General features: G+C 61.3%; 1 protein-coding gene across 1 annotated transcript; it reads right to left on the reverse strand.

Annotated features, from left to right (window-relative positions):
* Positions 1 to 936: 936 nt before the first annotated feature.
* Positions 937 to 19,090, reverse strand: CTSH (cathepsin H). The gene is made up of 12 exons (XM_079764145.1): positions 18,941 to 19,090; positions 13,295 to 13,326; positions 11,579 to 11,684; positions 10,802 to 10,872; positions 9,118 to 9,222; positions 7,767 to 7,853; positions 7,285 to 7,340; positions 7,003 to 7,084; positions 5,862 to 5,930; positions 3,177 to 3,283; positions 2,588 to 2,713; positions 937 to 1,328 (listed from the first exon to the last, which is right to left on the reverse strand). Exons 1-12 carry the CDS (start codon positions 19,029 to 19,031, stop codon positions 1,253 to 1,255), a joined length of 1,008 nt encoding a protein of 335 aa, XP_079620271.1. The 5' UTR covers positions 19,032 to 19,090; the 3' UTR covers positions 937 to 1,252.
* Positions 19,091 to 23,264: the final 4,174 nt, after the last annotated feature.

Consider the following 23,264-nt stretch of genomic DNA (forward strand, 5'->3'; position numbering starts at 1 on the left):
GGGTTTGGGCCTGGTGGCGGTTTTGTGGAATAAACTAAACGCGCTGGAGGGTGTGCTGTGGGGGTCGGGTGCCCGCTGGCGGGCTGTAGTGGCTCCTGGGCTGGGCTTTATCCCACGTCACCCCAGGGCTGAGAACAGAGTGTCTGGCCCTAGCTGGTGTGGCTCAGTGGATAGAGCGTCGGCCTGTGGACTGAAGGGTCCCAGGTTCAATTCCAGCCAAGGGCACATGCCTGGGTTGTGGGCTCAATCCCCAGTGGGGGGTGTGCAGGAGGCAGCTGATCCATGATTCCCTCTCATCATGGATGTTTCTATCTCCCTCTCCCTTCCTCTCTGAAATCAATAAAATATATAATAAAAGCCTAATATGCTAAGTGCCAGGCGTCTGTTCAATCAAAACATAATATGCTAATGAGATGCTAAGGCCACTCAATTGATCGCTATGACGTGCACTGACCACCAGGGGGCAGAAAGTCGACTGGTTGACCAGTCGCTCTGACATGCACTGACCACCAGGGGGCAGATGCTCCGACTGGTAGGTCAGCTTGCTGCTGGGGTCCGGCTGATTGGGACTGAGCAAGATGGGCCCGGACATGCCCTGGAGCCCTCCCATGGCCCCTCCCCCAGTGGGTCCCCATTGGGGGTGGGGCCAGCCAGACCCTACCTGTGCACGAATTCGTGCACTGGGACTCTAGTAAAATATATTTTAAAAAACAAAAACAACAACACGGTGTCTGCACAGGAAGGTGGTGGGAGGGGGGATGAGAGGCCCCAGGCCCCAGGCACATGTGTCATGAAATGCTCTCCCACTGTCCCCCAGCCAGACACCTGGGCAGCCCCTCGTGCCCCCCTCCCTCCCCCTCGAAGGCCGGTGCCCCCAGGGCAGGCCCGTCGGGGTCCCCGTTGGCCCCAGACTGAAGCACACAGCGCAGGCCCAGCCGGGAGGTGCTCGCTGAGCGTTTATTGGGGAAAGGCCACGGGAAGGCCCAGCACGCCCTACTGGGTGCACGAGGCCTCGGGGATAAAGAATATCCTTGGAGCCGGTTAAATCCAGGCCTAAGGCACGGCTGGTGGTCAGCTTTGGCGGGAGGCAGGTGGGCTGGTGGCTGGACTCCTCTTCCTCAATCGGGGGTGAGGACGCAGAGCGAGGGCTGGGGGCTCCCCCACGTTCTCCCCGGCTGGAGCAGGGCATCCCCCAGCGGCCCAGTGCCCGGCGCCCCATCTCCGCTAGCGGTCCCTGCTGCAGCCCACGGGCTCACACCTGCGGGATGGGGTAGGAGGCGCAGGCCGCCAGCCCGCACATGTTCTTCCCGCGCTCGATGAGGAAGTACCTGTGAGAGGGGAGGGCGGGCTGAGGCCTCACCCAGACTTTTCCAGGGTGTCTGCGGCTCCCTGAGGCCTGACTCCACAGATTAGCCCCTGAATTGATGCTAAAACAGCGGCCCTGGGCTTGTTTATTCTCAGGAAATCACTGACCTGACCAGGTGACCTCCACCTTTTTCTCACTTCTCCCAGAATTCCCTGAGGGCCCCCGGAGAGCCCTCCCTAGCTGCCCCCTCCCCCCGTAGTTATTTCATTACCACCGGGTCCCCCCCAAAGTAAGGACATGGACAAAGTCTCCTCAGGGGTCCGGCCGGCGTGGCTCAGTGGCTGAGTGTCGACCCATGAACCAGGAGGTCAGGGTTCGATTACCCATCAGGGCACGTGCCCGGGTTGCGGGCTCCATCCCCAGTGGGGGACGTGCAGGAGGCAGCCGGTCCATGATTCTCTCTCATCATGGATGTTTCTCTCTCCCTCTCCCTCCCTCTCTCTCTAATACAGCGGTTCTCAACCTTTCTACTGCCGCGGCCCTTTAATACAGTTCCTCCTGTTGTAGCGACCCACAGGCTGAGGACCGCTGCTGTAGAGCCTAAGACCATCGGAAAACACAGATATTTACATTACGATGCATAACAGTAGCAAAATTACAGTTATGAAGTAGCAACGAAAATAACTTTATGGTTGGGGGTCACCACCACAGGAGGAACTGTATTAAAGGTTCGCGGCATTAGGAAGGTTGAGAACCACTGCTCTAATATCAATAAAAACCTTAACATACACTGAGTGGCCAGATGATGATGTCTGAACGCATAATAATCTGGCCACTCAGTGTAGATCTATATATATTAGAGGCCCGGTGCATAAATTCGTGCATGGATGGGGTCCCGCCTGCCTGCTGGTCGAACTCCTGGTCGAGGGGACCATTTGCATATTAGCCTTTTATTGTATAGGATCTACACTGAGTGGCCTGATTATTATGCGTTCAGAGATCATCATCATCGGGCCACTCGGTGTTCATGCCTAGGCCACTGGTTCCAGCCCTCCTCTCCCACAGGAGGGGCTGTCCACCACCATCAGGGACAGACTTGCTGCCTGGACCGAGTTGTTCAGATCTCGGCCCAGGACAGGGCCAGGCGAGGGGCTGCTAGAGGGGCCCTGGCGGGGAGGTCTCCTTCTCCGCCCCAGCCCCCCCCTCCCCCGCAGGGCTCCCCGACCTGAGCAGGCCCCTCCCCGTCCCCCCGCCCCCCAGCACAGGGACCTGCCGGCCTACCCGTTCATCCCCCACTGGGGGCCCCAGGAGTTCTTGACGATCCAGTAGGGTTTCCCGTTCTCTTCTCCGTACCCCACAGCCAGCACCGCGTGGTTGACCTTGTCTGGGGTTTTATGGCAGGAAGTGCTGGGAAACAGACGGAAACGGGCTGACAATGCGGCGGGGAGGGGGGATACGCTCCGAGTCAGTTCCAGGAGGGGGGCCTGGCGGTGAGTGGCTCCTCCACTCGGGGTGCACAGACCCTGCTCTCAGCTGTGTGTGCGAAGGGGCGCAGCGCGCAAAGGGGCGCAGCGCGCAAAGGGGCGCAGCGCGCAAAGGGGCGCAGCGCGCAAAGGGGCGCAGCGCGCAAAGGGGCGCAGCGCGCAAAGGGGCGCAGCGCGCAAAGGGGCGCAGCGCGCAAAGGGGCGCAGCGCGCAAAGGGGCGCAGCGCGCAAAGGGGCGCAGCGCGGGAGCCGCGAGGTACTGGCCCCGCCCTCTCCCTGCCTGGCCCCGCCCTCGCCCTGCGGGGGGGGGGGGCCCTCTCCTGGTCCCTCTCCCTGCCGGGCCTCTGGACGGGGCGGGGGGCGGGGGCTGAGCAGGGCGGTCTCACCTGGAGTAGATGCCCTTCCGGTACTGCATGAAGTCGCTGGTCACCTCGAAGGCGAAGCTCACGGGGTTGTACAGGGCCACCGCCTCCACCATGGCCTCCTCGTCATTCTGTGGGCGGACGGGGGCGCACGGGTGGACAGGGGTCCCCTCCCCGCCCCACCTCCAAGCTGCAGCTCTTCCACCCACGGCCGGTCTGTCGGTGGGTCGGGCAGGACCGTGCAGATGTGCCCTTGGGGGGAGGGATCGGGGTGGGCAACCTTTTCTCTCCCAGGGCCTGGATGTCTGTCACATCCCGGAAGGCCATTCAGAGTCATCCCTTAAAGTTACAAAGGAGCCTGGTCCACTGGGTCAGCATTTAACCAGCTCACCCCGGGCCCGGCCTGGGCGGGGCCAGTCCCCCACCCTTGTTTTATTTTTATTTTATTCATTTATTTTAAAATATATTTTATTGATATTTTACAGAGAGGAAGGGAGAGGGATAGAGAGTTAGAAACATCGATGAGAGAGAAACAGCCTCCTGCACACCCCCACTGGGGATGTGCCCGCAACCAAGGTACATGCCCTTGACCGGAATCGAACCTGGGACCCTTCAGTCCGCAGGCCAATGCTCTATCCACTGAGCCACACCGGCCAGGGCTCCCCACCCTTGTTTTAGACCAAGAGGCAGCCACAACGGGCAGCCAGCCGCCCCTCACAGCAGATGTTGGGGGTAGCGTGGGGGCCCCCACTCTTATTGCCGGAAGGGCTAGGTCACGCTGGGTTTTCTGTCTGGCCCCCCCCCTCGCCCCCCCTGCCCCCCGCACTGTTGCTGGGGAATTTGCACCCAGTCACTCCTGACCACTTGCTGGGCCCTCATGAGCCACGGACTGCGACCCCCCTCCCCCCCCACTGCACCCCCACCCCACAAAGCCAGGCTGGGGAGGTCTCATGGGGGACCCAGGGTTACTAGCCAGGAGCTGGTAGGACCTGGCTGAGGGTGGGGGGCGTGCGAGGAGACCCAGCCAGGCCCAGTTCCTGGAGGAGACATCCCCTGTCCCCTTTGGCGGCCGCGGGAGGAAGTCGGAGGCTTTGGGTCCAGGGGTGGAGGGGGGGGGTGGAGCAAGGGGGGTGCGGGGGGGGAAGTTTATAGGAAGTCCCCGAGCCCAGGCCGCAGCCCGGCAGTGTCATCGGCACCTCGGGAGGCACCCTGGGAACCCACGGGAGTCGCTGAGCGAAGGAGCCGTGCCCTGGCTGGGGCTCGGGGAGGGGACTTGGGGGTGGCGGTCAGCTGAGCTGGGGCCAGTCCTGCCCCCCTGGCCCGGACCGGTCGGGGCAGACGGAGGCCGGGAAGGCAGGCGGCCGGCCGGCCCAGTGGGAGCGAGTGCCCGCATTCCTGCCCGCATTCCGGCGGCCCTGCCAGAGGGCCGGATGCCAGCGCTGGCCGGGCCCACAGGCCAGGGACACGGCTCCCCCGGGAACCAGGCAGAGGGGTTCCGCGGAGCCCAGATGCCCCCCGAGCAGGATATAAACACCCCGAGCCGCCCGGCCTCGGAGGGCGCGTCGGAGGGAGTCGGCTGTGGGGTGTGGGGTGGCGTGGGGTGTGGGGTGTGGGGTGTGGGGTGGCGTGAGCCGGCCCACCACAGCTTCCCCTCGGAGCTCGCTCCTGCTCTGTGAGGCGGGGTGACCGTGGCTCTGCCTCCCAGGCCGTGTCCTGGGAGGGGATGTGCGGGGAGGGGGGGGGCACAGCGCCTAGACGTGACCAGCTGTGTGGTCGCTGCTGCTGCTGCACAGACAGGAGCCCCACGCGTCTGTGGGCACGCGTGTGCTCGGCCGGGCGCTCCCGTGTGCACACGTCACGCCTACCAGGGACACACCCATGGAACATGCTCTGGGCCTTCACATGCATCCTCCCCCGCCCGGCGGGGTCACGGGGGGGTCACGGGGGGCCGCTCACCCTGCCCGCAGCTCCCCCGGGGGAACGGGGCGCCTGCACCTCCCCAGCCCCGTGGGTCAGGCCTGGCTGGGAGACTTTGGGGGTCGTGATGGGCGCACCCCTCTGCCCGCGTCCTGGCCCGGCCCTGCCTGAGCCGGGGCGTGCCCGCGAGAGAGGCTGACACCCCGCGTTTGGCCACACAGGCCGGGCCCCGTCGCCGCAGCGGGACCTGCTCGTCCTCTGGGACGCGTTCCTGCTCAGCGAGGTCACGGTGGCGCTCTCCGGCCCGCCACACCCTCACACCCCGTCTGCAGGGTGGCGACGACTGATCCCATTTTACAGACAAGAAAACTGAGGAAACTTGCCCTGGCCGGTGTGGCTCAGTGGATAGAGCATCTGCCTGCGGACTGAAGGGTCCCGGGTTCGATTCTGGTCAGGGCACATGCCTGGGTTGTGGGCTCGATCCCCAGCGTGGGGCGTGCAGGAGGCAGCCGATCCATGATTCTCTCTCATCATGGATGTTTCTCTCTCCCTCTCCCTTCCTCTCTGTAAAAAAATCAATAAAAAATGTATTAAAAAAAAAGAAAAGAAAAGAAAACGGAGGAAACTTGGGTGTGCAGACTCGGTGGACCCGGGGCAGAGCGTCTGCCCACCGGCGGTCCTGCCCCGCTTCTCTCGTGGGCCCAGTCACCACGATTTAAGGGACGTGAGACCGCCGTGCCCGTGGGCCCGATGGCAGTGGCCCCCGCGTGGAACGGAGGGCGCGGTGCTCACCAGGGTGATGTTGGCCACGTCCTTGACGAACGCGATGGCCTTCTCGGGCTGGAACTTGCACTTGCCGTCCTGTTGAGGGCAAAGGGCAGGGGCCACAGGTGAGGGTCTCCCCCACGCAGCCCGGCAACACGGAGGAGCAGACGCTGCGTGGGCCGGGCCTGGGGTCGGCGCGGAGCCTGCGAGGCGTGGGTTTCCCAGGAGCTCACAGTCCGGCGGCAGGAGACTCGGTGGGAGCTGGGGGGGCGGGCGCGTAACCCTGCCCCGGGACACGGGGAGATGGAGCCCAGGGCACGGGGTGGGGGATGCACCAGCCTCAGACCGGGAGCCACAGAGGAGGGAGAGGAGGCCAGGTGATGAGAGGCAGGACCCGGCCCGGCTGGTGTGGCTCAGTGGCTGAGCATCGACCTATGAGCCAGAAGGTCACGGTTCGATTCCCGCTCAGGGCACAGGCCCGGGTTGCGGGCTCAATCGCCAGTGGGGGGCGTGCAGGAGGCAGCCGATCCATGACTCTCTCTCATCATTGAGGTTTCTCTCTCTCCCTCACCCTTCCTCTCTGAAATCAAAATATAATCCTATATAATAAAAGCCTAATATGCTAAGTGTCCGGTTGTCTATTCAACCAAAGTGTAATATGCTAATGAGATGCTAAGGCCGCTCAACTGCTCGGTATGACGTGCACTGACCACCAGGGGGCAGACAGTTGACTGGTCCACAAGTTGCTATGACGTGCACTGACCACCAGGGGGCAGATGCTCCAACCAGCAGGTTAGCTTGCTGCTGGGGTCCGGCCGATCAGGACTGAGCAAGATGGGCTGGACATACCCTGGAGCCCTCCCGCATCCCTCCCCGGTCCCGATCGTGCACCAGTGGGGTCCCTCGGCCTGGCCTGTGCCCTCTCGCAATCTGGGACCCCTCGGGGGATGTTGGAGAGCCGGTTTCGGCCCGAGCCCACAGGCCAGCCCAAGGGTCCCCACTGGTGCACGAATTCATGCACTGGGCCTCTAGTAAAAAATATAAAAGAGGAGGAGGAGTGGCCCTGGGGAGGCAGAGGGTGCTGCGTTCCAGCGGGCGGGGCGGCCCTGGGCCTGAGGAAGGGGTGGGGAGGGATGTGTCGGGGTCGGGGAGGCGCACGCGGAGTTACCTGGCCCTTGTAGGGGTAGGTGTCCTCGCCCATGATGCCCTTGTTGTAGCGGATGTACTCGAAGGCCTGGCTGGGGAGGCCCCTGCGAGAGGCACACACAGAGTGGCAGGCGGGCCTGCAGGCCGGAGCTCCAGGACGCTCACCCCTCGAGGCCCGGCTGGGCCCGGGCACAGGGCATGTCAGGCAACCCTCCCTCCCCACCCGGGCCCTGGCTGGGCCCCTCCCAGGTCCCCTCGGAGCGCTGGGCGGGGAAGGAGGGCGGGGCCTCCCGTCGGGACGTACCCCTGGCAGCCGTGGTTGTTGAAGTTCTGGGCGCAGTCCACCAGCTGCTGCTCCGCCTGTGGGAGCACACACCGGCCGTGAGCGCGGTGGGGCTCCGGCACCCGGCGCCGAGCCGCCCGCGGAGCCACACCCACTGCCTCTGGGCCCAGAGACAGAACACGTCCCCGAAGGCAGGGGCCGTCCCTGTGTCTAAAGTGCCCACCCCCCAGCCGACTGGTGTGGGGAGGGGCTGGGCGGCTGTGGGCGTGCACATGCATGTGGTCACGGGTCCGTGGTGGCACACGGCACAGGGAGGGGTCTGCTCCCCTTCTCCCCTGGCCCAGGTACCCACACGGGAGGGGGGCTGGCACGGCCTTCAGGGTGGGGCCCTCATGCCCAGCTCTGTGCTCTGCGGACAGCCGGGCGGCCTGGCATCCGTCGCTGAGGCCCGGGAGCCGCACGAAGGGCCCACCTGTGCCCCCACCCTGTGGCCAGCCACTTACCAGCGAGAGCATCTTGCCTGTCTGGATGGCGATGGCGGACTCCAGGGCCCCCGTGGTGGAGAAGGTCCAGCAGCTGCCACAGCCGCCCTGGAGGGGGGCGGGGTCCGTGACTGGGCACCCGTGTGAGGCCGGCCCTCGGGACCCGGGCTCCCGCCCACCTCCGTCCCTCTGACCCCCACCGCCACCTCCCATCGCATTCCACCCACAGTCCTAGCTTTAACCGCTCCCCAGGCCCGGCCGGCGTGGCTCCGTGGCTGAGCGTTGACCTAGGAACCAGGAGGTCAGGGTTCGATTCCCGGTCAGAGCACATGCCCGGGTGGTGGGCTCCATCCCCAGTGGGGGACGTGCAGGAGGCAGCCAATCCGTGATTCTCTCTCATCATGGATGGTTTCTCTCTCTCCCTCTCCCTTCCTCTCTGAGATCAATCCTATATAATAAAACCCTAATATGCAAATCGACCGAACGGCAGAACGACCGGTTGCTATGACGTGCACTGACCACCAGGGGGCAGACGCTCAACACAGGGGGAGCGCCGCTCAGCCAGAAGCCGGGCTCACAGCTGGCGAGCGCAGCGGCGGTGGTGGGAGCCTCTCCCGCCTCTGCAGCAGGTGGACATCCCCCGAGGGCTCCCGGACTGCGAGAGGGCTCCGGGGACCCCCCACCCCCCAGTGCACGAATGTCATGCACCGGGCCTCTCAGAAAGATATATTTGAGCCCTAACCGGTGTGGCTCAGTGGATAGAGCGTCAGCCTGCAGACTGAAGGGTCCCGGGTTCGATTCCGGTCAAGGGCATGTACCTTGGTTGCAGGCACATCCCCAGTAGGGGGCATGCAGGAGGCAGCTGATGGATGTTTCTCTCTCATTGATGTTTCTAACTCTCTCTCCCTCTCCCTTCCTCTCTGTAAAAAATCAATAAAATATATATTTTTAAAAAAAGATATATTTGAAAAACAAACAACCCCCATCAACTCCCCACACCCTACCTCAGCCTGCCCAGGCCCAGCCGGTCTGTCTGTCTCCTAGACAACCCCCCGCCCCCCACACACACACCCAGACACCTGACCCCACCTGTCCCGCCCCGTCCTTCCACCCCAGCAGCCTCTGCTGTGGCCCGGCCGCTGCCCGGCCTCCTCGCCCACGGTCCCCGCTCCCCGTGGCGGCCCTGCCCCCCCAGCCCTGTGCCCGGGCGGTGCCGTCCTCTCTGTACCCCGGTTTCATCACCTGTTTAACGGAAGGACGGTGCTTGCCTCACGGGGCTGCGGAGGGGCGATAAGGCCCTGCCCGCCCCCGGTTCGCCACGGGGCTCGGCGCGGGCGCTCGGGAAGGGGTGGGGGCGGGGGGCCGGGCGTACCTGGTTTTTCACTTTGGAGACAAAGTGGCCTTTCTTCCTCCAGTCCACAGAGGCGGGGTAGGGGCCTCGGCCCCGGAGGTAGTTACTCTTGGTGGCCGAGCAGTTCTGCAACAACAAACGCAACCTTTTAAAACATTTTATTTATTTATTTTTAAATATATTTTATTGATTTTTTTTACAGAGAGGAAGGGAGAGGGAGAGCGCCAGAAACATCGATGAGAGAGAAACATCGATCCGCTGCCTCCTGCACGCCCCCCACTGGGGATGTGCCCGCAACCAAGGTCCATGCCCTTGACCGGAATCGAACCCGGGACCCTCCAGTCCGCAGGCCGACGCTCTATCCACTGAGCCACACCGGTGAGGGCAAACACAACCTTTTTCACAGAAATACAGGTCCTTAAAATGGAATCCCCGCCTGCCCGGCCGGCGTGGCTCAGCGGTTGAGCGTGGACCTGTGAACCAGGAGGTCAGGGTTCGATTCCCGGTCGGGGCACAGGCCCGGGTTGCGGGCTCGATGTGTGGGAAGCCGCCTACTGTCTTCGCTAGCAGAGAGGTGTGGACCAGGAGCCCGGAAGGCTGGTGACCCTTGAGCCCTGGCAAAGGTCAGAGCTATGCACCCGCTGTGTAGTGGAGACCACGGTGGCTGAAGCGACTTCCCCACCAGACGGTCACGTAAATCCTTCCTGATAAGACAGTCTGCCTGTTGCCGAAACCGGTGTGGCTCAGTGGATAGACCGTCGGCCTGCGGACAGAAGGGTCCCAGGTTCGATTCTGGTCAAGGGCATGTACCTTGGTTGCGGGCACATCCCCAGTGGGGGGCGTGCAGGAGGCAGCTGATCGATGTTTCTCTCTCATCGATGTTTCTCTCTCATCGATGTTTCTGACTCTCTATCCCTCTCCCTTCCTCTCTGTAAAAAATCAATAAAATATATTTAAAAAAAAAAAAAAAACAGTCTTCCTGTTACTGGAATTGCCTGCCTGAGGGCAATCGGTGGATCCCAAACTGAATAAAAGGATGGTGCTCCCGCCTGGCCCCCCGATTTCCAAATTATTATTTCTTGTCTCTGTTATTTGCGTGCGGCCCCTTCCCCAGATCCCGAACCCAGAACCTCGCGGGACGTGGGTCTACCCAGCGATCCCCAGTGGGGGGTGTGCAGGAGGCCGCCGATCCGTGATTCTCTCTCATCATGGATGTTTCTCTCTCTCTCTCTCTCTCTCTCTCTCTCTCTCTCTCTCTCTGAGATCAATAAAAAAGTATATATTTTTAAAAAGCTCCCGAGAGCCCAGGCTATCCGGACGTAGTGAGTGGGGGTACAGTCCCTCCAGTTAAACCTGGATTTCAGGTAGAGGAAGACTAGCTCTGGGGTGTACGTCCCATCAAGGCTCAGGATACACTTGGTCTAAAATATCATCCTTTTTTCCCTTTTCATTTGAAATTTCACTTTTAGCTGGGCATCTGCCTGTTACCCAGCAACCCTACGTTCAGGGTCCGCGTCGCTGAGGCCGGAGCGTGGGCTGAGGGGCTGCTGGGAGCTGGCCTCTCGGGCCCCGCCATGGACCCGGGCCCCCCCCCCGCCCCCCCGCCAGCGGCGGCCGGGTCAGTGGGGGGTAGAGGGGGACCGTACGGTTATTCCCAAGGTCGGAGCAAAAGGACTCGGGGTCGGTCACGGCGCATGGCACCCACCTGAGGCTCTGACCACAGATACTTGTGCTTAAATTCCGCGAAGGTCATGTCTGAAAATGGGTTTATTCCCACTGAACAAAAGGAGAGAAAAACAAAGGCCAAAATGAAAAATGGAAACAGAAGACCAAGATGTGAGCACGAAGAGAGAAACAGAACGGAAGGAGCCCCATGCTCCCTGGGTCCGCTTTACGCTACGTGGACCCTTGGCTGCGTCACATTTATCAATGTCATAACGGAGAGCCCCAAGGTCAGCTCAGTGCCCCAAGGTCAGCTCAGTGCCCCAAGGTCAGGTCAGTGCCCCAAGGTCAACTCAGTGCCCCAAGGTCAATTCAGTACCCCAAGGTCAAGCCTGGCTGTGCCTCAGAATCCCCCTGGGGGCCCTGGCCAGTGAGGCTCAGTGGATGGAGCATCGGCCAGGGGACCAAAGGGTCCCGGGTTCGATTCCAGTCCAGGGCATGTTCCCTCGTTACAGGCTCCTCCCCGGGCCGGGCCCTGGTCGGGGTGCATGCAGGAGGCAACCCATCGATGTGTTTCTCTCCCATCGATGTTTCTCTCTCTCTGTCTCTCCCCCTCCCGTCCACTCTCCCTAAAAGCCAATGAGAAAATATCCTCGGGGGAGGATGTTTTAAAAAAGAAAAAATCTTATAAAAGATAATAATAGGAAGGAGCGGTGTCACTGATGGGTTTCCTCCCAGCACCCGGGCGTTCCTTCTCCCCCGAGGGAGCCAGACCTGCAGCCCAGCCCCCCCCCCCCCCCCCCCGCCCCACGTCACGTACTTGTAAACGTGTGGTTCCTGGCGTTGTGGGCCGCGACCCTCCTCCGGTTGTTGGCGAAGGTCTGCAGCCTGTGCTGGTACTCGACCGTGCTGTACGCCTTCTGGTGCTAGAACAGAACGCCGCGGCGCTCAGCCCCAAGTCCCGGGGCCGGGTGGCTCAGTCCCGGGGGCCGGGCGGCTCAGTCCCGGGAACCGGACGGCTCAGTCCCGGGGGCCGGGCGGCTCAGTCCCGGGAACCGGACGGCTCAGTCCCGGGGGCCGGGCGGCTCAGTCCCGGGAACCGGACGGCTCAGTCCCGGGGCCGGGCGGCTCAGTCCCGGGGGCCGGATGGCTCAGTCCCGGGGCCGGGCGGCTCAGTCCCGGGGGCCGGATGGCTCAGTCCCGGGGCCGGGCGGCTCAGTCCCGGGGGCCGGATGGCTCAGTCCCGGGGCCGGGCGGCTCAGTCCCGGGGGCCGGATGGCTCAGTCCCGGGGCCGGGCGGCTCAGTCCCGGGGGCCGGATGGCTCAGTCCCGGCGGCCGGACGGCTCAGTCCCGGCGGCCGGATGGCTCAGTCCCGGGGGCCGGACGGCTAAGTCCCAGGGGCCGGGCGGCTCAGTCCCGGGGGCCGGACGGCTCAGTCCCGGGAAACAGACGGCTCAGTCCCTGAACCGACGCGGCTCCCGGAGGGGTTGGCGCTCTTTCCTAAGAGTTTGGTGGATGGAGGGTATTTTTGCGGACAGCCATTCTCAGGCCCGACCCCAGGCAGCTGTGTCTGCCGTCCGGGGTCTCAGATGCCAACATCAGGACGTTAAAGGGCAACTCCCAGCCCCCAGGGACCTGCGGCCAGGATGGAGCCCAGGAGGCCACCTGAACGCCCCCCCACACACCCCAGGGGCCCCAGGACAGGGACCTGCCCCGTGCCGTCAGCCGTGGGCACCCCCGCTGGTGATGGTCAAGTTTACGGCAAAGTGCCCAGCCAGCGTGGCTCAGCGGTTGAGCCTTGACCTAGGAACCAGGAGGTCAGGGTTCAATTCCCGGTCAGGAGCACACGCCCGGGTGGCGGGCTCCATCCCCAGTGTGGGGCGTGTAGGAGGCAGCCGATCCAGGATTCACTCTCCTCATGGATGTCTCTCTCTCTCTCTCCCTCTCCCTTCCTCTCTGAAATCAATCTACACTAATAAAAGAGAAACATGCAAATTACTGTCACTCCGCCACGCTCAACAGCCAATCAGAGTGGGCATGCAAATTAACCTGAAAAGATGGCGGCAGCCCCGCCCCCCCAGCCGCTCCGGGCCTGTGGGAGTTGGAGAAGTCGGGCGCCAGCGCCTGAGGCCCGGGAGACAGAGAGTCCTGGATTGTGAGAGGGATGTCCGACTGCCGGTTATCCCCTGAGGGGTCCCAGATTGGAGAGGGTGCAGGCCGGGCTGAGAGACCCCCCATTCCGCCCGCCCCCCACCCCCTGTGCATGAATTTCGTGCACCGGGCCACTAGTAAAAATATATTAAAAAATGTAGAATGAACCCTGAGGCTTGCAAGGCTGGCTGCCGGCCCACGTCCCTCCTGGGGACTCAGCCGCCGCTTCCCTGCAGATGGGAAGACCCGGAGGCCACGGCTGGAAACCCCCATCCCCTCTCCCCCCCCCCCCCCCACCACTGCCTCCCATCTGGTAGGGCCTGGCCAGAGAACAGGAAGCGCCGAGGCATGAGAAACCTCAGAAAGAAGAAGTTGGGCACTGACCTGCAGCATCCACGACTTAAAGCGAACCGTCTCTGTGGAAAGAGAAAGAGGAGTTAGGCGCGGGCGCCGGGCGGGAGGCGTGTGTAATGATCTGTGTCCTTCTCTGCAGGAGACTCTCAATAAGAAGTTAATTTAAAAAATCTATATACGTCCTCCCAGCCAGCGTGGCTCTGTGGCTGAGCATCGACCTAGGAACCAGGAGGTCAGGGTTCGATTCCCGGTCAGGGCACATGCCCGGGTTGTGGGCTCCATCCCCAGTAGGGGGCGTGCAGGAGGCAGCCGATCCGTGATTCTGTCTCATCATGGATGTTTCTAACCCTCTCCTTCGCCCTTTCCCTTCCCCTGAAATCAATAAAAATACACATCGAGTGGCCAGATGATGATGATCTCTGAATGCATAATAACCTGGCCACTCAGTGTGTATCCTATAGAATAAAAGGCTAATATGCAAATTGTCCCCTCAACCAGGATTTCGACCAGCAAACAGGCCGGCCAACCGCCCATGTCCCCTCCCCCTGGCCAGGCTGGCCGGACCCCACCCATGCATGAATTCATGCACCGGGCCTCTAATATATACACACACTGAGTGGCCAGACTATTAGGCGTTTAGAGATCATCATCATCTGGTCACTCAGGGTATATTTTTTCTTCTTCTTCTTTTTTTTTTTCGTCGAGAGAGAAACATCGATCAGCTTCCTCCTGCACACCCCCCAGTGGGGATGTGCCCGCAACCAAGGTACATGCCCCTGACCGGAATCGAACCTGGAACCCCTCAGTCCGCAGGCCGACACTCTATCCACTGAGCCAAATCAGTTTGGGCTCAGGGTATATTTTTAAAAAAATCTATATACTCCCAACGATGTGCAATTCTTGCGTGGAAAGGATCGAGAGTACGTGTCCTAGACTTTGCACAATCCCCGTGGTCTATGTCACCGCCACTCAGCTCGGCCCTGGCCACGCCGCTGGGTGTGTTCCTGCTAAACCCTATTTACAGCTCTGGCCGGTGTGGCTCAGTGGATAGAGCGTCGGCCTGCGGACTGAAGGGTCCCGGGTTCGATTCCAGTCAAGGGCACATGCCCGGGTTGTGGGCTCAATCCACAGTTGGGGGCGTGCAGGAGGCAGCCAATCAATGTTTCTCTCTCATCGTTGATGTTTCTATCTCTCTCTCTCCCTCGCTCTTCCTCTCTGAAATCAATAAAAACATATATTTTTAAAAAATTTTAAAAATAAACCCTATTTACAAACACGGGCCTGCCCATTGTCTGTGGGCCCCTCCCTGTCTACCCCCATAAGTTCTCTAAAAAGTCATTTCTTTTTAACCCTCACCCGAGGGTATTTTTCCCCCATTTATTTTTAGAGAGAGAGGAAGTGAGAGGGAGAGACAGAAAGAAACATCGATGTGAGTGAAACACATTGACTGGTTCCCTCCTACACACACTCCAGACGGCCAGGGCCTGGACTGGGGAGGGGCCCACAAGCCAACCGAGGTACATGCCCTTGACCGGCATCGAACCCGGGACTCTTCGGTCCACAGGCAGGTTTTGCAGATGCTCTATCCACTGAGCCACACCGGCCAAGGCTCTAAGCATTCATTTCATTTTTATTTTTATTTTATTATTTTAAAAATATATTTTATTGATTTTTTTACAGAGAGGAAGGGAGAGGGAGAGAGAGTCAGAAACATCGATGAAAGAGAAACATCGATCAGCTGCCTCCTGCACACCCCCTACTGGGGATGTGCCCGCAACCAAGGTACATGCCCTTGACGGGAATCGAACCCGGGACCCTTCAGTCCGCAGGTTGACACTCTAGCCACTGAGCCAAACTGGTTAGGGCTATTTTTATTTTTTTTAAAAATATATTTCTTTATTGATTTCAGAGAGAAAGGGAGAGGGAGAGAGAGAGAAACATCCATGATGAGAGAGAATCATGGATCGGCTGCCTCCTGCATGCCCCCCTCTGGGGATCGAGTCCGCAACCCGGGCATGTGCCCTGACCGGGAATTGAACCCGGGACCCTTCCCATTCATTTTAAATGGGAAGACCTACCTGCAAAGGAGACATTCCCGCTTCATGCGCACAGTGACATTGTGAAATCAGACTGACATCACGTGACGGGCGGTGGGCAGTAAGTCCTGGTGATTTAACACCCAGCCCCAGTCACACGGGCAGCCCCTTCCTGGCAGCGTCGGACGTCTTACAGTTTCTCTTCCTCCTGAACCCCATCTGCACCCACACGCGCCTCAGAACTTCGCCCCAAGGGACCATCTGTCTGTACCCGATCTCCGGCCCTCACCTCGCTCCGTGCAACAGGACAAAACGTGTATATTTCCGTCGTGTTTACCACCACCCCCCCCCGCCCCCCGAGACGCATGGGGCTCGGAATGGTATAAAGATTTGCTCTGGGCCCTGACCGGTGTGGCTCAGTGGATAGAGCGTCGGCCTGCGGACAGAAGGGTCCTGGGTTCGATTCCCGGTCAGGGCACATGCCCGAGTTGCGGGCTCGATCCCCAGTAGGGGGTGTGCAGGAGGCAGCCAATCTATGATTCTCTCTCATCATTGATGCTTCTCTCTCTCTCCCTCTCCCTTCTGACATCAATAAAAATAAAATAAAATAACAATAAGCCATGAAAACATTATTGCTTATGTTGGGACCAGGAAGGCCATTAAAAAAATAATTCTTTCTTGTTGAAAATATTACACACTCATGTCTTCTTTTTCCCCCCGTGGACCCCCTCCAGCCCATCCCCACCCCCATCCCCCACCCCAAGCCCTCATCTCCCCACTGTCTGTGTCGGGGGCCATGCATACACCGAGTGGCCAGATGATGATGATCTCTGAACGCATAATAATCTGGCCACTCAGTATATATATATATATATATATATATATATATATATATATATGAGGCCCGGTGCATGAATTCGTGCATGGGTGGGGTCCGGCCAGCCTGGCCAGGGGGAGGGGACATGGGCGGTTGGCCGGCCTGCCTGCTGGTCGAACTCCTGGTTGAGGGGACCATTTGCATATTAGCCTTTTATTCTATAGGATCTACACTGAGTGGCCAGATGATTGTGCGTTCAGAGATCATCATCATCTGGCCACTCCGTGTAAGTGCATACAAGGTCCCGGGTGGATTGCGTCCCTCCCACCGCCCTCCCGCTCGGGAAGTCCATTTTTAGCACAGTGTTGCTCAATGCCAGGCATTCCTCGCCCCGCCCGAATCACATGGCGCCCTAACACTCAGCCCTGCTCCTGGGACCCCATCAGCTGACACCGCTGAGGCCCGCCCTCCTGAAAATCAGCTTCCTTCCTTGAAGCACGGACCCAGCCTGGATCTGTCGAGGGCCCGGAAGTCGGGGGCCTGGAAAGGGACCCCCAGTCTGTGCGGGATCCCCTGGAATTTCCTTACGTCCCCCTGCGGATCCGCGCCCCGCCCCCCGTCCCCCCAGTTTGAAGACCTCTGCTGTTCAGAATCTAGATCTCGCTCTGGGGGTCACAGACCCGTCCCGGAAACCTGGGAGGACATGCACGGCCCCCCGACTCCTGCCCCGAGGCGGGTTTCAGAGGGAGGTCTGCAGGCCGGGTCGCGGGCAGCTGCGGGTCTCAGAGGAGGCTCGGGGCCAGCGTTGGGAGCAGGTGGAACTGGGGGACCACCGGCTGGCGTTTGCTGGCCGCTGGGGGGCTTTAAAAGCAACTCGTGGAGCCCTGGCTGGTGTGGCTCAGTGGATAGAGCATTGGACTGTGGACTGGAAGGTCCCGGGTTCGATTCCGGCCAAGGACACGTGCCCAGGTTGCAGGCTTGATCCCCAGTAGGGGGCATGCAGGAGGCAGCCAATCCATGATTCTCTCTCATCATGGATGTCTCTCTCTCTCCCTCTCCCTTCCTCTCTGAAATCAATAAAAATATTTTTTAAAAAATCAACACGTGGGTGTGAAAACCCGGGACATGGGAGGTCAGTGGGAGAAGCCAGGGAAACCCCGGGGCGGGGCCCCAACCCCAGCTACACCCATCGCCACAGACCGTGATTTAGGGAAGAAGGGGGGGGGGGAGGGGGAGACTGCCTGGGGACGGTCTAGAACAGGGGTCACCAACCTGGCCTGCTTCCTGATTTTATCCCATTTTTCCAGGTCTTTTTAAAAAATCCTCACCCGAGGATATTTTTCCATTGATTTACAGAGAGAGTGGAAGGGAGAGGGAGAGAGAGTTAGAAACATCGATGAGAGAGAAACATCGATCAGCTGCCTCCTGCACGCCTCCCACTGGGGATGTGCCCGCAACCAAGGTACATGCCCTTGACCGGAATTGAACCTGGGACCCTTGAGTCCGCAGGCCGGCGCTCTATCCACTGAGCCACACCAGTTAGGGCTGCATGAGCCTCTTTATTGAAAATATATTTTTATTGATTTCAGAGAGGAAGGGAGAGGGAGAGAGAGAGAGAGAGAGAAACATCGATGTGAGAGACACACACCCACTGGCTGCCTCCTGCACGCCCGCCCCCTGCCCAGGGCTAGGGATGGAGCCTGCCACCGAGGTACGTGCCCTGGACCGGAATCGAACCCGGTATGGAACCAGGTATCGATTGAGCGCTATCCACTGAGCCACACTGGCCGGGGCCTGTGTTGACGGTTTTGGCCAGTTGGGGGGGAATTAGAGTGTGTGGTCCCTGGAAACCATCGGAGAACTCAGATTCCGGCCCCCACAGTGATGGCCGGCGAAGGCAGGACCTCACGCATGTTACCTAGGTCTGTGGCTGGGTTAGGGGGCTGCCCCGGGACCCGCCCCATGGCCCACCGAGCCCCCCATATTTACCCTCCTGCTGGCCTTGCATAGGAGAGGTGTGCGCAGCCCAGCCCTGGAGTTAGAGGGGTGCCTGGCCCCCCCTCCCCGGGGCAGGCCTCCCCACCAGGGCCAGGCACAGTTCTGGGGGTGGGGGGGCGGCTGGGTCCCGGTTTGCCGGATTGGGGTTTTTCTTGTATGAATGGGGTCGCGGGGAGGAAGGCAGGGTCCTAGGCAGGCCGGACCCAGCCTCAGAGATCTCCTCCTGCCCGAGGGGGGGGAGGGGAAGGGGCCTGGGGGTGGGGGTGGCTGAGGCCCAGCGCAGGGCGGGCAGTGGGGGAGGAGGGGCTGGGGGGGGGAGCAGCTGAAAGGGGAGCCCTGGGGCTCGCCTGGACCCCGGGAGCCCTCCGTGTTCAGGGCTGAGCTGCAGTCCCTCCACGCAGCCGGGAGTCCCGCCCCTTCTGCCCACGGGCCGGGGCGCGCCTGGGGATTCCCGGGCGCCGGGTCTGCCGGGAGCGGCCGGGAAGGCCCCGCGGGCGCAGATCGGAGCCCCCCGCCGCCCCCTGCCCCCCAGGTCGGGGTGGAGGGCACAGGGGGCTGCGGGCTCCCTCGGCACCCTCGCCGCTGCACCCCGCTGGGAGGGGGGGCCCTGGGCACCCGTGCACCGCTCCTCGGGTCGCGCACACCCCTCCTCCCAGCGCGGCGCACCCTTCCCGTCCCGACCCAGCGCCCGAGGCCGGCGGGGGCTCCCGACGCGGGGTCCCCCCTCCCTCGCCCGGGGTGCGGGTGTGGATTTCGGGCCCCGGCCCCCTCCCCGCACCCCTCTGTCCCCCGCTTTGCACGCCTCCCCCCCCGCCCCGCACGCACCTGGGAAGCCCACGAACAGCCCGGCGGCGCCGTGGGTCAGGGCGCCCAGCAGCCAGGCCCCCGCGCAGAGCAGCGGCAGCGCGGACCACATCGCAGCGGCGGCGGCAGCTCCGGCTCTGCTCCGCGCGCCCAGGTCCGGGTGAGGGCCGAGCGCGGGGGCGGGGCCTGGCGGGGAGGGCGGGTCTCCCGGCTCTGCTCCGGGCTCAGGGAAGTGGGGGCGGGGTCTGGGTGAGTGGATGGATGGATGGATGGATGGATGGATGGATGGATGGGCAGGTGGGTGAGTGATGGGTGGGTGGGTGGAGTGGAAAGATGGATGGATGGATGGGTGGGTGGATGGATGGATGATGGATGGATGGATGGATGGATGGATGATGGATGGATGATGGATGGATGGATGGATGGGTGGGTGGATGATGGATGGATGGATGGATGGATGGATGGGTGGATGGATGGATGGATGGGTGGATGGATGGATGGATGGATGGAAGGATGGGTGGATGGGTGGATGGATGGATGGATGGGTGGATGGGTGGATGGATGGATGGATGGAAGGATGGGTGGATGGGTGGATGGATGGATGGATGGTTGGATGGGTTGATGGATGGATGGGCAGGTGGGTGAGTGATGGGTGGGTGGATGGAGTGGAAAGATGGATGGATGGGTGGATGGACAGATGGATGGATGGGTGGATGGATGGATGGGTGGGTGGGTGGGTGGATGGATGGATGGATGGATAGATAGATGGAAGGATGGGTAGATGGATGGGTGGGTGGATGGATGGTTGGATGGGTTGATGGATGGATGGGCAGGTGGGTGAGTGATGGGTGGGTGGGTGGAGTGGAAAGATGGATGGATGGGTGGGAGGATGGGGGGATGGACAGAGGGATGGATGGGTGGAAGGATGTAGAGGTGAGTAACCAGAGAGTCTGTGGAGTGAGGAAGGAGTGAATGCAGGAGGTGCATAAGGCTGTCGCTGGAGACCTTGTATGATACATCCCCGTCCCACTTGGAAATGCCCTCCCACCCCGTTCCTCATCAGCTGGCCGGTGAGCCCCTGTCCCACACTCAGCTCCGTCCCATCCCTTCCCTCCTGCCGTCCTCTCCCAGCCACGGGGCACTTCCTCTCCCTGAACTTCCCGACGCCTGCTCCTCGGAGCACACGGTCCCGCGTGCCCTTCACCTGCCGGCGGGCGTGACGCTGAGCTGTACCCGTGTGGCCGCGAGCCTGAGCGGTCCGCGCCTGTGCCGTCCTGGCGGCTAAATATTTTGAAAATCGTGTTTCCTGCCCAGCCAGTGTGGCTCGGGGGTTGAGCATCCATCTATGAGCCAGGAGGTCAGGGTTCGATTCCCGGTCAAGGCCCATGCCCAGGTTGTGGGCTCCATCCCCAGTGGGGGGCGTGCAGGAGGCAGCCGATCCGTGATCCTCTCTCATCATGGATGCTTCTCTCTCTCTCTCTCTCCCTCTCCCTTCCTCTCTGAAGTAAGTTAAAAGCTATTTAAGAAAAAGAAAAGAAAGTCGTGTTTCCTGTATCTTGCCCTCCTCCGTGGCCCGAAGCGGGCAGGCCGCCACCCTCATCCTGAGACAGCTGAGGGGCTCTGGGCGGAGGGGGGGGGGAGGTGCTGCACTGGCCGCCTGACATGCCCGTGGGGCCAGGAGGCTCTGAGAGGGGCGGGCAACAGAGGGACAGTGAGCAACAGCCCCTGCCCCTGCCCCTCCCCCTGCCCCCTGCCCCTGCCCCTGCCCCCTCCCCCTGCCCCTGCCCCCTGCCCCCTGCCCCTGCCTCCTGCCCCTCCCCCTGCCCCCTGCTCCTGCCCCCTGCCCCTGCCTCCTGCCCCTCCCCCTGCCCCCTGCTCCTGCCCCCTCCCCCTTCCTCCCTCCTCTCCCCGCTGCCCCCAACCTCCTCCCCCTGCCCCTGCCCCCAGCCCCCAGCCCCCTGCCCCTGCCCCTCCCCCCTGCGTGAGCTGGGCCTTCCCGCCGCCCTTCCCGGCAGGGAGAAGTGAGCCCTGAGTGTTTCTGGGTCATGAGTCACGCGTGTGGGTCCTAATTGCCCAGCGAACACACCTGCTGGCGTGAGCGATGTAAGAGCTGATAAAGGGCCGCGGGAGGAGACGGAATCAGGCCGGGCCTGAAGGAGCCCCAGCGATTTCGCCATCCCCGCCGGGTGCTGGCACCTGCGGTGACTCCCGGCCACCGGACACCCAGGGCCCTGCCAGCCCCTCCCACCCGCTCCCCGGTCTCACCCGAACCCTGAGCGGGGCTGTCACTCATCGAGTCTCGCCGCCCTCCCCTCCCCAGCCAGGATCCTTGCTGTCCCCCCCCCCCCACTCCCCCACAGGCCCAGTTAGAGACACTTTTCTGACCAGCAACCCCCCTCCCCCCTTTAAAAAAATTTTTTTAGCCCGGCCGGCGTGGCTCAGTGGTTGAGCATCCACCTAGGAACCAGGAGGTCAGGGTTCGATTCCCGGTCAGGGCACATGGCCGGGTTGCGGGCTCCATCCCCAGTGGGGGGCGTGCAGGAGGCAGCCGATCCATGATTCTCTCTCATCATGGATGTTTCTCTCTCTCTCCCTTCCTCTCTGAAATCAATAAAAATATATTATATATTACAAAAAAAACTCGGGCCCTAACCGGTGTGGCTCAGTGGATAGAGCGTCGGCCTGCGGACTGAAGGGTCCCGGGTTCGATTCTGGTCAAGGGCATGTACCTTGGTTGTGGGCACATCCCCAGTAGGAGGTGTGCAGGAGGCAGCTGATGGATGTTTCTCTCTCATCGATGTTTCTAACTCTCTCTCCCTCTCCCTCTCTGAAATCAGTTGCAGAGAGAGAGAGAGAGATAGAAACATCAATGAGTGAACAATGAGAGAGAATCATCGATCGATAGGCTGCCTCCTGCACGCCCCACACTGGGGATGGAGCCCACAGCCAGGGCATGTGCCCTGACCGGGAATCGAACCCTGACCTCCCGGTTCATACGTAGGTCGAGGCTCGGCCCCTGAGCCCCACCCGGCTGGCTCCTGTTGTTTGTTGCTAACTGGGGTGATGAAATCTACGGAACATACAATTAAGCAATCTGAGGTGTGCCATTCAGACTCCTCCCACCGGCTGGCCTGACTGGTGTCCGGTCACGAGGACTCTCCCATGGGCAGAGGGCTACCTTCAGCTCCTTCCCTTATTTGTTTTTCTTGGGGTTCAGTTCACATCACGTGCAATCAAGCATTTTAAAGTGTCTCCTTCTGGGGCGTTGAGTGCCGTCACAGTGTTGTGCAACCACCCCCTCTCTTTATATTTTAAATATATTTTACTGATTGTTTACAGAGAGGAAGGGAGAGGGAGAGAGAGTTAGAAACATCGATGAGAGAGAAACATCCATCAGCTGCCTCCTGCACACCCCCCACTGGGGATGTGCCCGCAACCAAGGTACATGCCCTTGACCGGAATCGAACCCGGGACCCTTCAGTCCGCAGGCCAACGCTCTATCCACTGAGCCACACCGGTTAGGGCCACCCCCTCTCTTTACTTTTAAAAAATATTCACCCCAAAAGAGTACCCCTCACCCAGCCAGTAACCGCTAATCTGCTTTTTTGGGGGTACTTTTTAATATATATATATATATATATATATATATATATATATATATATATATATTTACTGATTTCAGAGAGGAAGGGAGAGGGAGGGAGATAGAAACATCCATGATGAGAGAGGATCATGGATCGTCTGCCTCCTGCACATCCCACACTGGGGATCGAGCCCGCAACCCAGGCATGTGCCCCAACCGGGAATCGAACCCGGACCTCCTGGTTCCTAGGTCGACGCTCAACCGCAGAGCCACGCCTGCTGCAGGGGTGAGCAGGACGACCTCGCCGGGACCCGGTGACCCCGTGGAGGTGGCGGCACGGTGACCTCCGGGGTTCCGGCTGGCACACCCGGGCGGGGCGGGTGCGGGTGGAGGTGACGAGGTCAGCGGGTCCAGCTGAGTGTGAGGAGGCGGAAGGGCACCCACGTGGGGGTGGCTTCCGGGTGGTGGGCAGCGAGGGCCTGGAGCCTGCAGGGCGGTGAGGGCTGGAGCTGGAACGGGGGGCTCCATGCTTTGTGGGTGTCCCCCCTCGCTGGGCACGCGCCCTCGGCGGTCAGGGAGTCAGGCCCGGGGTCGGGTGTGTGTGTGTGCGCGTGAGAGTGCATGTGTGTGAGGGTGCATGTGTGTGCATGTGGGTGCGTGTGGGTGCATGTGGGTGCGTGTGGCCGTGCGTGGTGAGGTGTGGACGCCACACGCAGGGCCTGATGATGCCTGGGTGGCACCTCATGTTCCTGTGACAGCCAC

Source organism: Cnephaeus nilssonii, assembly GCF_951640355.1.
Source record: "Cnephaeus nilssonii genome assembly, chromosome: 24".
In the NCBI taxonomy this organism is placed as follows: Eukaryota; Metazoa; Chordata; class Mammalia; order Chiroptera; family Vespertilionidae; genus Cnephaeus; species Cnephaeus nilssonii.

Bases quoted from the DNA above. Each gene is read 5' to 3' on its own strand.
- CTSH (XM_079764145.1), bottom strand. From the start codon at position 19,031: ATGTGGTCCGCGCTGCCGCTGCTCTGCGCGGGGGCCTGGCTGCTGGGC. The intron at 10,873-11,578 runs GTACGTGACGTG...CCTTTTGTTCAG, and splicing joins CAGGAACCACACGTTTACAA to TGGGAATAAACCCATTTTCA. The intron at 5,931-7,002 runs GTAACTCCGCGT...TGCCCTCAACAG, and splicing joins CCTACCCCTACAAGGGCCAG to GACGGCAAGTGCAAGTTCCA.